General features: G+C 41.1%; 1 protein-coding gene and 1 pseudogene across 4 annotated transcripts in view; both read left to right on the forward strand.

Annotated features, from left to right (window-relative positions):
• Positions 1–16688, forward strand: part of NMNAT3 (nicotinamide nucleotide adenylyltransferase 3) — a 113646-nt gene that overhangs the window by 41584 nt on the left and 55374 nt on the right. For all 4 annotated transcript variants that reach the window (XM_042998992.1, XM_042998993.1, XM_042998994.1 and 1 more), the window contains exon 2: positions 7987–8136. In XM_042998992.1, the coding sequence (XP_042854926.1) occupies positions 8028–8136 (109 nt within the window). In that variant the 5' untranslated portion in view covers positions 7987–8027. The remainder of the gene's footprint in view (positions 1–7986; positions 8137–16688) is intronic.
• LOC122242024 lies at positions 8049–14918 on the forward strand (annotated as a pseudogene).

Here is a 16688-nt window from a genome sequence, read left to right on the forward strand (position 1 = left end):
CAGGTTTTTATTGAAAGTGACTAGAAAAACGGTGGAATCTTTTTCAGACATGGGGTGTGGGTAGCCAGAAGCAGGTGTGGGAGACTGAGAATTCTGTTTCGAGTGCAATGAAAGGAGCTGGTATTTCTGGAGAACCTCCTATGGGCCAGGGACTATTCTAAGTGCCCTACATGAGTCAACTCTGATTAACCTTTATGACAATCTGTGGAGGTGTGTGTAATTATCTCCATTTTCCATATGGGTCACTGAGGCTAAGCGCAGTGGATTAACTTACTGTAGTAGGCACAAGGCTATTCACCAAGTATATCTGTGTCGTGAAGTTGGAAAGCTAGAGTCAGATTGTATTTTCTAACTCGTTGAGGTTGGGTGGGGTTGTTGGAAGGGATATTGCCAGTTTGAGGCCAAGCATACAATACAATTGCTGGTGAGGGACCTTCTGGAGTCCTTTATTTTCCTCTGCTACAGACTGACCATATTCAGTCTGACTGCTCCATTGGCTTGAGTCCTGGATTGAGAGGAAAAGAGGATCCAGAATAGAGCCCAACCAGCATAGAATGCACACGTTAATAGGAACGTGAAACAGACCTTTATTGGTTTAAGCTCCTGAGATTTGGGAATTGTTTACATACCTCATCTGGACTCCCCTGACTCATACGCTCAAGGTCGCTTAGTTAGGAAGTGCTTGCTAGTCAGCTTTGCATCCATGCTTGTCTGTCTTGTTGATAAGCCAGTGCCAGGTGGACATCCGTGGACCGGTAGGGGCCCATCAGCAAGGTCAGGGCTAGAGCTGTAGATCTGGTGTCATCTGTACGGTGTGGTAGGGAGTAGAGAGAAAGGCACAGAGATTTGGTCTGTGGGCTTTAGGGTAAAGCCTACTTCCCTCATATTTGTTCTCTCGCGAGGGTTTGTGGTCGGCTGCACATGTCCTGCTGCTAAGTAGGACATCTCTGCTGCCTGCCGGGTTCCGTTGGTTCAGAGACTTTGGCGTGAGTTTGTTGACAGCTGCACTCTCATAACATTGCTAAAAACTTCATAAACTCTGAAGCCTGGAAATAGCCCAAGTGATTTGAGGTTTTGCTCACTTGTAAATGTTTGAGTATTGTGTCCACAAATTGCAATTTGAGTAACTCCATTTTGAGGCACAGCTGTTATTTGGAAAAGACCCATCTAGGAACGCATGCTCCTTGCAAAATGATTGTGCTTCATTTTTGTCAAGTATCAGAAAGCCATTAAACTGCCAAGCCATATGGCAAATGCCCACTCAAAGCAGAGTGTAACAACACGCCATAATGAATCTGGTTTGGGGGAAAGGAGATAGGACACAGTCTGGTTTTTGTGATCTACAGAAAAGCAGATTCACTGCTGCACATTTCAGCCTTCTAGAGCCCTGAGTAAGGATTTTTCCTCCTATGAAAAATTCATATAAAAAATTAAGTTATGGTAGATTTTTTTTCCTTAGGTGTATTTTCCCTTTCAAACAATATCCATTTGAGTTTCCACAGGTAAAATAGGCTTAACTGGGGTGGTAGAAACTTCTAAAAGTTTACACAGTTTTCATTTCTTTATACACTAGTTTAATAAACATTCATTAAGGTATCAGTATATCAGTTAGAATTGATTAGAATTTGCATCTGCAAATTGATTAGAATATATTAGAATTAGAACACAAGTTTCACTGTGTATAATAGAAAAAGAGAAAATAATGGTGACTCAGAAGATTATTTATCCCCTGGTAGAAGAAACCTGAAGGCAGGCAGCCTGGGGCTGGTATGGCAGCTTCGGGGTCATCAAGGTCCTGGCTTTCTCTTGGCTTATTCTCCGTCAAACTGGGAGTTGGTCCAGTGTTGTTACTATACTCTAGCCATCAAATTCTAGACAGCAGGAGTGTAGAAGTGGAGAAGGGCAGTCCGTCCCCATTTCAGGAGGGTTCCGGAAGTATCATGCAACACTTCTGTTCATAGATCTTTGGCCAGACCTTAGGCACATGGCCGTACCCTGCTGCAGAGACTGGGGAATGTGTATTTAGCTGGCAGGTTACTAGAGATTCTGTTACTAAAGAGGAAGGCAGAAATGGATATTGGGAGGTTACTGGAAGACTCTGTCCTACCTGGGGCCCTAGTGGTTTGTTCTTCCTGCCAAACTGTAACCTTGAGGACAGGGGCCAGGTTTTGTTTATCCCTGTACCTCTAAGGCACTAGCACGGTCGCTGGTCGGTTGTGATTTTCACGATCTGCTACTTCGCACTCCTCATGGGAGACCCCAGGCACTTCTCACGTTCTACCCCCTTGTCTGCTTCTCTGTTCCAGGGTGGCAAGTCAGCTGTGATCCGGGGCACATTTTTTCTTCATCACCAGATGTTCTTTCCATCAGCAGGACATTAAACTGTTTCTCACTAGCAAGTCTTAACTCCAGGGACAAGTGATGCTCAGAGCTGAGCTGTTGCAGTTGGAGCTAGGTGGAAGATTCTGGCAGTGGTGTGTGGGGACGGCCTTCCTTGGGAGCGCTCTCCTGTGGGAATATCTCCCAGGCCTGGGTGGTCTGCAAGAGATGTCTAACAGGGTGCTAAAGTGGTCCTAAGGACCGCCAGGTTTTGGTCACGGGTGACTGCAAAAATGGTGAACAAGTAGGTTGAAGCGGATGTGGGGGTGGTACATTCTGCTCTGAACATAAAGAAAGGAAAGAGGAGCTAATGTTTCTGGAGAACCCCCTACGGGCCAGGTCCTGTGCTAGGTGAGTTAACCCGGTAACCCCCATGACGGCCCTAGGGGGTATGTGATTTATCTCCATCTGCCATGGGGCTCACTGAGGCTTAGAGAAGTCGAGTAGGATGCAAGCACAAACCCTCTCCTTCCAAGCATGCTGAAAGAATCAGCACTAGTGTGTGGAAGGTTCTAGAACAATGCCTAGGCTTTCACTCAGGAAACCCAGGAGCTGTGACTCCATGCCACCTTCCTGCAGCAATCGAAATTCTTCCCAACTCCTGAGTGGGGGGTTGCAAGAGACCTCGTCCCATTCCTCATGCTCCTTCACATCTTTTGAAAGTTCTCCAAACTTAAGAGCCAGGCTGCCTGCTTTCCTGGGAGTCTCATAATTAGGACAAGTGCTTAATTGGCGTGTGTGTTTGTGCCAAGAGGTGGCTACTGGAGGATCCTCACACTGGCAAGGAAGGCTCGCTTTGCTTTTGTTCCCAGCAGCACCGTGTGCCCATAGCAACAGCGGGTGAATCCAACAAAGTTGAAAAGAAAAAGTGCCCGGAGTTCGCATGAAGGTTGATTGCCCTGGAGAAGTTGACATCCTCGTGCAGATGGAAATGATTTCCCTCGGTCCTAAAAAAATGCGCTCGTCATCCCCAGAAATACAAACCGCGTCTCTTGTTTTCTTTAAGATGAGGAGTCTGGTCAAGAGGTCTGTGTAATGAAAGATGTTTGTAGAATCCATTTCCATTCTGCCCGAAGCCATCTGCTTTATGTCTATAATAAACAGGGATGTTTTCAGCCACTTTCCTGGGCCAGGTCCTGTTAGAGGCGCTCACCGCAGGGAAAGGTAAATTGACTGCCTCCCAAGCGATGAGCATTAGCACATTACATCTGCAGTGACGGCACTTAACCTTCCTGGCTCGCCTTTCCTTTCTGTGTCTCTGCGACGGCCTGTGACAAATGGGCCGAAGGGTACACACTTAGAATTTGGTGCATGCGGGGCATCGGCCAGCATCCCATTACCGGGTGATTGAAGTGAAATGCAGGCAGCAGGAAAGGCCATCCTGGGAGAAGATGGAGAAATGCCTGCCCTTCCCTAGGTGGAGAGGGCCTGGAAGTTGCCACCCTGGGGCTTCCTGACGCACTATCCTGGGAGCACCCGGGCTCTCTCTGAACTAGAAATGTACGAGTAAGTCGCACCCCTGCTGAAAATCCTTCTGAGGCTCCTCATTGCCCATGGAATAAAATCAAGTCTCCGAGACCCCCTAGGGGCCTGCAGGATCCCTACACCAACTGTGGCCTCAATCTTGAGTCACCCACACAGAGCCGCATGGATGTGCTTTCAGTTCACCACCCCCCCCCCAGATGGTGATATTTCGGGGCTTGGCAATGCTGGTCCCTCTGCCCGACACACCCTTCAATATCCTTGTCCCTGGCTCGATTCCTTTACCTTTCTTGCCCCAGCTGGAAGGTCACTGTAGAGAATCTGCCCCTGCATAGGTGAGTTTGTTCATATCCGATAGCTGCTGTAACAAATTGCCATGGGTTACTAGTTTAAAGTGACACATGTTATTTTCTTATGGTTCTGGAAGTCAGAAGTCTGAAACCACAGTGTCAGCAGGACTGAATTCCTTCTGAAGGCTCTTGGGGACAATCTGTTTTCTTGCCAATTCCAGCTTCTAGAGGCCCCTTACTCTGCTTGGTTCCCGGCCCCTTCCTCTTTCAAACCAGGATAGCCTCTTCCCTCCTAATTGTCACTTTGGCCCTTCCATCTTTGTGTACCTGACCCCCCTCCTCCTCCTTATTAGGACCCTCATGATAAAATTGGGCCCACCTGGATAATCCAGGCTACCTTCCACATTTCATGACCATTAACTTAATCACATCTGCAAAGTCCTTTGCCTATCCAAGCAGCAGCTGGTGACCTCCGCTTCTCCAGAGCAGGAGGATGACCTTGGTGTCAGCGTGCAGGAAGTCGGTATACCCCTGTTGATGGAATCCTGACATTGAACATGGTCCAGCAGGCAGGCGTGTCTTGTTTGATTTCGGGCTGAAGTGGACTGGGGCCTTGACAAGTGCCTCTTGAAAGCCAGAAAGGTCAGTTTCTATCTGTGAAAGCCCCAGCCCATTGACCACTTGGGACAGAAACAAAGAGATGAGGTAGCTGTCTGAAAAGGATGACCCTTGGTTGGAGACACTCATTCTCTCATTCATTCTACACACTTTCTGAGCGCCTGTGCACCAAGCACAGTGCAGGAGTTGAGGGGGGACCAAGACGAGTAAGAAACCACCCTGTAGGAGTTCACCTGCTTGGGGGAGAGCAACGTGGAAATGAAGCAATGGCAGTTGTGTGGTGGCTGGAAGAAGAAAGTGATAAAATGTGTAATGGGGGGTACACATAGCACGGTGTGGGGGCGGGGAGGGACAATTGGATAAACACTCCCAGGAGAAAACCTTGAAGGCAGGGGTGTTTCAGGTAGTTGGAACAGCATTTGCAGAAGCGAGGAGAAGGGAGGCAGCGTGCTGCATTTGAAGAGCAGGGTGAGATGCTATCTGGGTGACTGTAAAGTGATAGATGGTAATCTGGAGAGGGGACGGGGGCCAGAGGTGGAATCTGGTTGCCTTGTCTCTCCAGTGTAATGATAAACTCCAAGAAGGCCATGTATGCCTCCTTCTCAACTTGTTAAATCGTTCAGCAGCAATTACTGCTCACTCTGTGGCCCCCCCATTAAATGCTTATTAATGAGAAGCCTTTCCGGATAGCAAACGTCTCCCACACTTGCTTTGTCTCACTAGATGTTACCAAATGACAGGGCAGATGAATCACTTTCATGGCACGCATCTGGCCTCACGTCCGATGAGACCTGCACTCAAATTGGAGCCTGGTTTATTCTCCTGGTGGCCCCTGGAGTGAGGCCATGTCAACACTATCATTGTATTTCTCCGGGTTTGGGCTTGGCAGGGTGTGTAGTCGAGGCAAGTTAGAGTATACAAATGACACAGGAGCACTGACCTCACTCCTGAGCCTGGGAACGTGCACTCCCTGCCTCTCCCGTCTCAGCGGCGGCTTGGATACACTAAGTCGCTTTGGAGTAGTGTGGCTCAGTGGGCTGCTGGCAAGGAAAGAAAGACAGACATTAAATGTCATTGATTCTTCTTCCCCAACATCACACTTCATTGTTGTTGATGCCACCATTCAAACAAATGATCTAATTTATCGTTTCTAGGAACTTTTGAAAAAATGGATCAAAACCCCAGGTTACCTGAGATGTTGCAGTTACATGTTTTAACAGCTCTAAAAAGTTAGATTTTGTCAAAATGAAATAGAACTTTGAAAGGCTTCATAATAGTTGTGAACAACAGCCAGACTCCCCAGATACACTCATCACGGGGCTGCTCTTGTGAATAGCTCGGCACATTCTGCAAATAATATCTCATTAAACCATCCAACCTCCCTGGGAGGAAGCAAGCAGCAGTAGCTTACAGACCGCTTTCTTCTCCCGCAGTAGGGGGTGTTCCTGCTGCCTTAAAGGAAGCTTCAAGAAACCATAGCCTGCCTGAGAGTTGGTTGGGTTTTTTTTTGTTTGTTTTTTGTTTTATCTGCTTGCTATAACTCAGAATACTTCCAGAACAACTTCTCTGCATTAGGAAGTGCATTAGGCCTTCCTCCCACCAGGACGCAGGACCACCCTGCAGCCAGCCGTTTCCAGTCTTCACTGAGCCCTACTCTGGGCCAGGCACTGGGCTTGAGGCTGGGATCCAGAGATGAAGAAAACACCACTTGTCCTCTTAAATGGGCCTATTGTCTGGCGGGGAGGAAAGACACAAGAGCAGGTTTTCCCTATAGAATGTGGTATATGATCTACTGAAGGTAGGCCATGGATCAGCTGACCCAAGGTAGCTGTCAGAAAAGCCAACATGGCAGCCTTCTACACAGTCAGCTCCAAGGCAGTTGTATCCCTCTGTGCTGTGAACTAGCTAATCCCATTTCCAATTCCCTTTTCCTTTCTGCTTCCCACTAGAGAGGCTGTAAAGCTAAATACTTTTCCAGCCTCTCTGGTAGCTAGAAAGGCCATGTGATCTGGTTCTGGCCAATGAGAAGCAAAAATCTACAGGGTGGTTCTGAGAAAGCTCTTTTGTTTTTGACTAAGAGGAACACTCAGGCCACTGTATCTCTTTGCTCCTTCTTGCCTTGATCCTATTCATGATGGCTGTAGCTACAGCAGCAGTCTTCTAACATGAGGGAAGATCTGAGAGAATTGCTGGTCATTGTTGAGCCCGTGACCTAATGGCAGCTGCCCTCTTTTACTTCTTGTCATGCGAGAAACAAATAACATCTGTTTGTTTAAGCTACTGAAGTTCGGCTTCTGTTGTCTGCTTTCCTTTAACCTCACCCTGGCCCTGAAAGCCCAAGAGTGTAGAGACAAGGGTGGGCAGAACCCTCATACTGCTTTGGCCCTAGATAAAGGACAAGAGGTAAAGTCAGAAAAGATCTGCAGATTAGATAATAGTCCTGTAACAATATTAATTTCCTGATTTTAATCATTACTCTTCAATTACATAAGAAAATGCCTTTGTTCTTTGAAAACACATACTGAAGTATTTAGAGGTAAAGAGGTATTGTGTCTACAACTTACCCCTAAACATTCTAGAAAAAAATATAAGTATACGTGCGTGCCTGCGTGTGCGCACGCGCGCGGGTGTGTGTGTGTGTGTGTGTAGAAAGAGAGACAGAATGAGTGATAAAGCAAATGTAAGATATTAACATTTAAGGAAACTAGGTAAAGGATATACAGGAAGTCCTTGTTCAAGTGTTACAACTCTGCTTGCATTATCTGAAAGTATTTTTTAAAAAGTTTTTTTTAAACTACCAGTCTACTCTGGGACCTAAGTTTCACTTGGACTACCAAAGATGACATTATGAGGGTCTTACATACCTCCTGTAGATTCCAAGGTGACTCATCAGAGCCCAGGAGGGTATAGAGGTTACAGGAAGAACAAGGTCTCTGCAGTCAGGCTGCCTGGGTTCCAGTCCTGCAGCTGCTAAGGTCCCGGAGCTGGATAGGTGACCACCCACTCAAGGATTTGGTGAGATAAGGGAGATACCCTGACATTGTGTTTAGCCCAGGTCCCGGCCCACGGTAAATCCTCCATAAATGTTGTTATTGTTATTACTGCCCTCCAGTCACCTTTATAAATGAGATGTAATGACCTGTGTATACTTTAGGGACACTGATCTGGACAGCTGTCTGGTGCCAGCTCTCTAACATGAGTTATTGTCCCCATGAAGGCAGGGTGGCCACTGCCGTGGGTGTGGAGGTGCCTGACAAGATGAAGAGTCGAATCCCAGTGGTGCTCCTGGCCTGTGGCTCCTTCAATCCCATCACCAACATGCACCTGCGCTTGTTTGAGGTGGCCAGAGACCACCTACACCAAACAGGTCAGTCGGGGGAGGGGGGGGCAGGGCCAGTGGAAGAGCCGGTGGATTGGGCCTCGTGGGGCTTTGCTGGTGGTTGTCATCATCGCCATTAGTAAAACTGCTCAATTTGTGAATTCACAGCATAACTGGTGGCATACATTTCCTCCGTCATATTCGGCGAGCTAACACCCCTCAGCCCTGTGACACGTGTACCATTATATCCCTGACCACAAACTTGAACACTTCTCAGGGCCCACCACCCCCTGCCACCTCGTATTGCCCATGAAGTCTAAGAAGACACTGGGCACTTTACAGAAACTGTGTCCCAGGCATTCTCCCTGGCGGTGCCAGGAAGCATTTACCTGTACAGCCAGATGAACAGGTAGCATGTGCCTTGCTGCTTTTGTGCATGAGAGCTTTTGCTACTCTTCAGCGGGTAAGTAAACACACTATAATGGGAATTTTGACATTTTCTCCTTTGAATAGATCTTAGACAATTACAAATTAACAGTCTTGCATGTAGAGCATTTCCAATATAGATGGCAAGGCTCTGCCAGAAATATTTAATCAGCTGGGAATATTTAATCTAGAAATGTTTCATCTCTTTGATTTTCCATTTCATTATTAAGAGAGTAAAATGGCATTCAGAATCTGCATATTTCTAAAGAATGTAAGTCATTTATATGTTGATGTCAGATGTATATGAAAGCATTTATACATTTATGTATACTTTATATATTCATATATGTATTTTATATTTTTTTGTTCAAAACTATTTTCCTTTAAGGGCAGTGTCTTTAAGCCAGAATCAATTCCTACTTATTTTTAATGTAGAAGAAAAAGTATTTGAGTAACATGCAAATAATTTCTTCAAAGAAGTTATGTACTGTTCACTTGTTTTAAAGGAAATGTCTTTGTTTATACAACAAATATTTTTAATTCAAAAGCTGAAAGTGGGTATCTACCCTTAGTAAATATTAGAGCTCTTACAAAGGAATAAAAAAAATCCAAACAATCCAGTGTATGTTAGCAGTATACCAAAGAAGAAATATAAGTGACATAAACTTAGGAAAAGATGCTCAACGTTGCTAATTATCAGTGAAAATACAAAGAAAAACATGGTAAACAAACACCACTGGGTTATAAGCACCATGAGGGCAGCTACTGTGGCTGCTTGAGCACCACAGAGTTGCCTCCATCCATCACTAGGCTTAGAGTTGATGCTCAATAAATAGCTTTAGCCTGTGAGATTGGCAAAGATTAAAGACTTACAGAATTCAGTGCTGGCGGGACAGGAAGGGAAACAGACACTCTCATCTATTGATAGTGATAGGATTAATGATAAAACACTCCTGGAGGGCAATTTGCTGTTCTGTGACAAAAAAATTTAAAGTCTATACTCATACCCATGATGAGGACAAAAATCAATCAATTGAAACTGAAACAGAACTCACACAGATGTTAGAATTAGCAGATAACATTAAAACAGTTACTATAATTATGTGCCATATGTTCAGAAGTAGAGACCTGGAAAATATAAAAAGGGCTCAACTCAAACATTAAGAGATGAAAACAGTATGTGAGGTGAAAAATACACTGGAAAGGATGAATAGATTAGATATTGCAGAAGAAAATGTTAGTGAACTTAATGACAGAACAGTAGAAATGATCTAAAATGAAACACAGAGGGGGGAGAAAGGAATTCTAAAAAGAAAGAAAAGAATATAAATGAGATGTGGGGTAACTTAAAGGAATTTTGAAATACTTGTAATTGTAATCCCAGAAGGAAAAAAAGAGGAAGAACAGGAAAGATTATTTGAATAAATAACTGCAAATTTTCCAAATCTGATGAGAACAGATTTTATAAGTAGCTCAACAAATTCCAAACACAAGAAACGTGAAGAAAACAACACCAAGGTGTATGATAGTAAAAATTCTCAAAACCATTAATAAACAAAAAATCTTACATGCAGTCACAGAAGAACAAAAATAAAGAGGGCAGCAGATTTCCCATTAGTGAATTCAGCAAAAGGGAATTTAGTGGAATAACATCTTCAAAGTACTGAAAGAAAAAAACTGTCAACCTAGGATTCTATATCCAGCAACAATATATCTTTCAGAAACAAAGGCAAAATAAAGACATTTTCAGATATACAAAAGCTGAAAGATTTCAGTCTAACTTTCACTACAAAGTCAAACTTTCACTACAATAAATGCTCAAATCCTTTAGACAGAAGGAAAATGGTGCCAAATTGAAATGTGGGTCTACACAAAGGAATACACGGCACTGACAACCACATGGGCAATTATGTAAGTTTTTCTCTTATTATTTAAATTTCTTTAAAAGATAATTTACTGTTTAAACAAAAATAATAGGAACATATTGTGGGGTTTATAACATACGTAGAAGTAAAATATGTGACATATATATTACATAAAATACATGACAATATCATAAAGAGGGGGAGGGGAAAAATGGAAGAAGACTATTGTAAGGTTCATGTACATGAAGTGGTATAATATTACCTAAAAGTACATTATGATAAGTTAGAGATAGCTAGGTAGTTATTATAAACGCTAATACAAGCACTAAAAAAGGCAAAGGTTTAGCTATTAAGCATACAAAGGAGATAAAACAGAATCAGAATATACTCAGTTAATTTAAAAGAAGAAAGGTAAAGAGGAAAGGGTCCAAAGAATAGAGGGGAGAAATAGAGAGCATATAACAAAATGACAGACTTAAATCTAACTGTACCAGTAATCACATAAAATATAAGTTGACCCTTGAACAACACAGATTTGAATTATGCAGGTCAACTTATATGCAGATGTTTTTCAATGAATACACTACAGTTCCGAAAATGTATTTTCTCTTCCTTATGATTTTAAGATTTTCTTTCCTCTAGCTCACTTTGTTGTAAAAATATGGTATGCAACACATACATGTTTCTGTTATCAGTAAGGCTTCTGGTCAACAGTAGGCTATTAGTAGTTAAGTCTGGGGTGTGGGAGAGTCAAAAGTTATATGTGGATTTTCAACTGGCACCCCTAAGGGTCCAGTGTAGTCTAACAACTCCTACTAAAGAGCAGGTGCTGTCAGATTGGATAAAATAAGCAACACCCAACTACAGTCATATCATGCCTACGTGAAACACAGTAAATATAAGGACACAGATAGGTTCAAAGTAAAAGAGTGGAAAACTACTCCATGCTAACACTAATTAAAAGAAAGCCGAAACGGCTAATATCAGAGAAAAAAGATTTCAGAGGAAAGAATATTACCAGGCATAAAGAAAATGATCCCATAATTATAGAGACTGGTTCTTTAAGAGGAAATAATTATCCTAATATTTTTTTTTTTTACTCAGTAACATAGAACTGCAAGAAAAAATGGATAAATTTGCAATTACAGTCAGATATTTCTATTCTCATTAACTGATAAAGTACACAAAAAATAAGGATATAGAAGACTTGAACGTTATTAATGAATTCAACCTAGTTGACATTTATAGAACACTCAGCAGAATACATGTTCCTTTCTAAGACACAGAGAAAATTTACCAAGATAGACATATTTGGGGCCATAAAAGAAGTCTCAATAAACGTAAAAGGAGTGAAATCACACAAAGTTCATTCTGCAACCACAATAGAAGTCACTGAGAAATCACTAACAGATCTCTGGAATATCCCCAAACATGAAAATGAACTAACACACTTCTAAAAACCCAGTGGTCACAAAAGAAATCCAGATGGAAATTAGAAAATATTTTGAACTAGAGATGAAAACAATATATCAAAAATTGGGGGATGTCACTAAAGCAGTACTTGGGGGAAATTTTATAGTGCTAAACACCATATTAGGAAAATAAAAGAAAGGTCTCAAATCAATGATTTTGTCTCCTACTTTAAGAAATTAGGAATAGAGGAGTAAACACAAAGCAAGCATAAGAAAATAAACAAGATCAGAGCAGACATTAATGAAATAGAAAACAGAAACATATTACAGGAAATTAATAAACCAATAACTGTTTCTTTGAGAATATCAAAAAATTGATAAACCTCTAGATAGACTATCAAGGGGGAAAAAAGAGGAAAGACACAAATTACCATTATCAGGAATAAGTTGACATAACTACAGATTCTACTGATATGAAAAAGATAAAGGAATATTATAAAAAACTTTATGCCTATAAATTTGACAACTTAATTGGAATAGACAAATTCCTTGAAAGATACACTATCAAAGCTCATTCAAGAATAGATTTTTTTTTTTTTAAAGAATAGGTAACCTGAATAGCTCTGTATCAATGAAATTTCATGTGTGGTTTAAAAACCATCCTACAGAGGATTTGGGGAAAATGGCAGACTAGGGAGCACCAGCAATCTGTCTCCACACCTAAACAGCAGTTGCACTGGCAGAATCGGTCTGATGTAACTATTTTGGAACTCAAGTCTGTTGAAGGCTTGCAACTTCTAAGGGAAGACTGGGGCAGGTAAATTGCAGCTAACTTCAATCAGTTTCAGTGCTTAGCACACTAACAGTTGCCCCCACGTGGCAGGCAGCTGCATACATGTTCCTGGAGCAGCCTGCACACAGCCTGTGATAGCCAAGGATGGCAAAAAGGACACTGTCCCCCAGATATCAGGGATCTGTGTTTTGATCCCCTTTTGCACCTCCCCCAACTCCCAGTATTTGTTGCAAGCCTCTCCCCCTCTGGTTGAAGGGATTTCCAGGGGATTTAAAGGGCCAGTGCCTTTTCCCTCTCCCCTTCTTTTTCTTTTTCTATTGTAGAATCCAGACATTTAAAAATAACTGCATGTAAGGGGGGGGGGGGCAGAAATTAAAAATTGATCTCACATGCCCAGAGAAAGACTGAGAAAAGACCTTAAGTTTACACCTCAGACTGATCCTCAGGATAGAGACAGCTTAAAACGACTAAAAAGCAAAATAATAAACAATAACAAAAACAAAAACAAACCTTGGGGAAGGAGGAGAATCTGATTTCCAGAGTTACCACATCATTAGATTCAAATGTCCAGTTTTCTACAAAAACGTCACAAGACCTGCAAAGAAGCAGGAAAGTATGGCCCACTCAAAGGGAAAAGATTAATCAACAGAAACTGTCCTTGTAAAAGACCTAAGGGTGGATATACTAGACAATGACTCTAAAGCAACTGTCTTAAAGATGCTCAAAGAACTGAAGGAAGATGTGGAGATAGTCAAGAAACCATGAATGAACAAAATGGAAGTATCAGCAAAGAGACAGAAAACCTGTAAGGAGCTAAAAAGATAATCTGGAGCTGAAAATTATAGTTACTGAAATTAAAAATTCACTAGAAAGATTCAAAGACAGATTTGAACAGGCAGAACAAAGACTCAGCAAACTGAAAGATAGGACAATGGAAATTATCAAGTCTGAGGAAAGAAAAAAAAAAGATTAAAAACCAAATGGAGTATAAGAGACCATTGGACCACCATCAAGTAGACTAACATAGGCATGGTGGGAATCTAAGAAGGAGAAGAGGAATAAAGGAGGAGAGAGAATATTTGAAGAAATAATGGCTGAAAATTTTTCAAATTTGATGAAAGACATAAATAAAAATATCCAAGAAGCTCAATGAGCGCCAAGTAAGGAGAAAGCAAAGAGATGCACACTGAGACACATTATAATCAAATGAGACACATTATAACCAAATTTGCAAAAGGGAGACACAGAATCTTGAGGGCAATGAGCAAATCATCACATACAAGGATCCCCAATACGATTTTCTGCAGATTTCTCATCAGACACTGTGGAGACCAGACACAGTGGGCTGATATATTCCGAGTGCTAAAAGAAAATAGGTGTCAACCAAGAACCCTGTATCTGGCAAAACTGTCCTTCAAAAGTGGGAGAGAGGGTTGGGACCCGTGTTTTGTGGGACAGATCTGATGTGTCCTAACACTGCCTGAGATAGATACTGATAACCTCTGTAAGCAGGTTCAACTCCTGGCAGACATGTGTATCCTTACTGATGAAAATGACAATAAAATTGGGGCCAAGACCAAAAAGGATTGTCACCTGAATGAAAACATGGAGAAAGGATTATTGCATTGAGCTTGTAGGGTTATCTTATTCAACACTGAAAATAAGCTCCTGCTACAACAGAGATCAAATGCAGAAATTACCTTTCCAGGTTGTTTTACCAATACTTGTTATAGTCATCCAGTAAGTAATCCAGGAGAGCTAAAAGAAAATGATGCAGTTGGAGTAAAATGAGCAACACAGAAACATTTAAAGGCTGAATTAGGAATTCCCATGAAAGAGGTTCCCCCAGACAAAGTTAATTATCTAACAGGAATTCACTACAAGTTCCAATCAGATGGTATCTGGGAGCGGGGGCAGGGAGGGGGGGGAAGGGACATGAAATTGATTACATTTTGTGAGCAAGAACCTAACTTTGAATCCAGATCCCAGTGAGATTAAGAGCTATTATTATGTGTCAAAGGAATAGTTAAAAGAACTTTTGGACAAGGTAGCCAGTGGTGAAATGAAGAGAACTCCATGGTTTCAAATTATTGTCGAGAATTTCCACTTTAAATAGTGGAATAAACTTAAATCATTTGAATAAGTTTGTTGACCATGAGAAGATACATAGAATGTTGAAATGAATGGTTAGTAAAATACTGAAACTTTTCTCTACTTAGTAACCTCAACATGATTTTTTTATTTTTTTGATACATTGTGGTAAACATTGTCAGCACACTAGCAGAGCACTTTGCTCTTTGCCAAATGCTTTATAAATCATTAAATTTTCATCATAGTCCGGGGGGCGGGGGGGGAAGTGAAGGATAAATTAAGACATACCTAGATTAACAAAAGCTGAGGGAGTTTGTTACCATTAGATCTACCTTGCAAGAAATAGGGAGTTCTGTAAGGTGAAGTGAAAGGAAACTAGACAGTAACTCAAATCTGAATAGAGATATAAAGATCTCAATAAAGGTAAATGCATGGGAAATTATAAAATCTAGGGTTATTGCAACAGTGGTTTGTAATTGCACATTTTGTTTCCTACAGAATTTAAGAGATTGATATATTTGAAGAAAAAAATTCATTTGTCTAAAAGCTAGTATTACTGTAACTTTGGCTTGTAATTCCAAATCATGTTTTCTATATAATTTAAGAGACAAATGCATTTAAAAGAATTATAAGTTTATGTTTTGGGGCACACACTGTATGAAGATGTTAACTGGTGACATCAACAACCAAAAAGGGTGGGGACGGAGGTTTAAAGGAGCAGAGATTTTGTATGCCATTGAAGTTATACTGGTGTAAATTAAAGCGTTGTAACTTTTGGATGTCAAGTGTAATCCCCATGGTAACGACAAAGAAAATAGTTATAGAATATACCCGAAAGGAAATGAGAAGGAATTTAAACATTCCACTACAAAAAAATCAACTAAACACAAAAGAAGACAGTAATGAAGGAAAAAGGGGGAAAAAAACCATAAAGCGTTTAGGAAACAAACAGCACTATGACAGAAGTTCGTCCTTATCAGGAATTACTTTAACTGTAAATCTTTTAAACTCTCCAATCAAAAGACAGAGATTGGCAGAAGGAAAAAAATCCATGATCCAACCATATACTATATACAAGAGATACTTTATATCCAAAGACAAAAATAGATTGAAAATGAAAGGTTGGAAGAAGATACTTCATGAAAATAATCAAATATAGCAGGAGTGCTTGTACTATTTTCAGACAATATAGACTTTAAAACAAGAAGAGTTACAAGAGACAAAGAAGGACACTGTAGAATTATAAAGAGGACAATCCAACAAGAAGAAAGAACAATTATAAATATTTATGCACCCAAATACAGAAAGCAGCTATTAACAAACATAAAGGAAGAAATTGGTAATTAGGGACTTTAACATCCCACTTATATCAATGGATAGGTCATCCAACAGAAAATCAGCAATGAAACAGGGGCTATGAATGACATATTGGACCAGATGGATCTAACAGATATATTTAGAATATTCCATCCTAAAACCGTGGGATACACATTCTTTTCCAGTGCACATGTAATGTTCTCCAGAGTAGATCACTCATTAGTCCACAAAACAAGTTTCAACAAATTCAAAAACAATGAAGGCACACCATGCATCTGTTCTGACCACAACACTGTGAAACTAGAAATCAACCACAAGAAAAAGTCTGGAAAGAAAACAAATGCATGGAGGTTGAATAACCTGCTACTAAACAATGAATGGGTCAGCCAAGAAATCAAAGAGGAAATAAAAAAATACATGGACAAATGAAAATGAAAACATTACAGTCCAAAATCTTAGGGTGCAACAAAAGCTAACAGAGAAGATTATAGCAATACAGGTCTACCTCAAGAAACAAGAAAAATACTAAATAAACAACTTAACCTTAGACCTAAAGCAGCTAGAAAAGGAACCAAAAAAGGCCACAATCAGTAGAAGGAAGGAAATAATATAGATTACAAGAGAAATGGGTAAGATAGAAACTAAAAAAAATACAACAGTAGAACAGATCAAGGAAACTGGGAGCTGGTTCTTTCA

Source organism: Panthera tigris, chromosome C2 (assembly GCF_018350195.1).
Source record: "Panthera tigris isolate Pti1 chromosome C2, P.tigris_Pti1_mat1.1, whole genome shotgun sequence".
NCBI classification, from domain to species: Eukaryota; Metazoa; Chordata; class Mammalia; order Carnivora; family Felidae; genus Panthera; species Panthera tigris.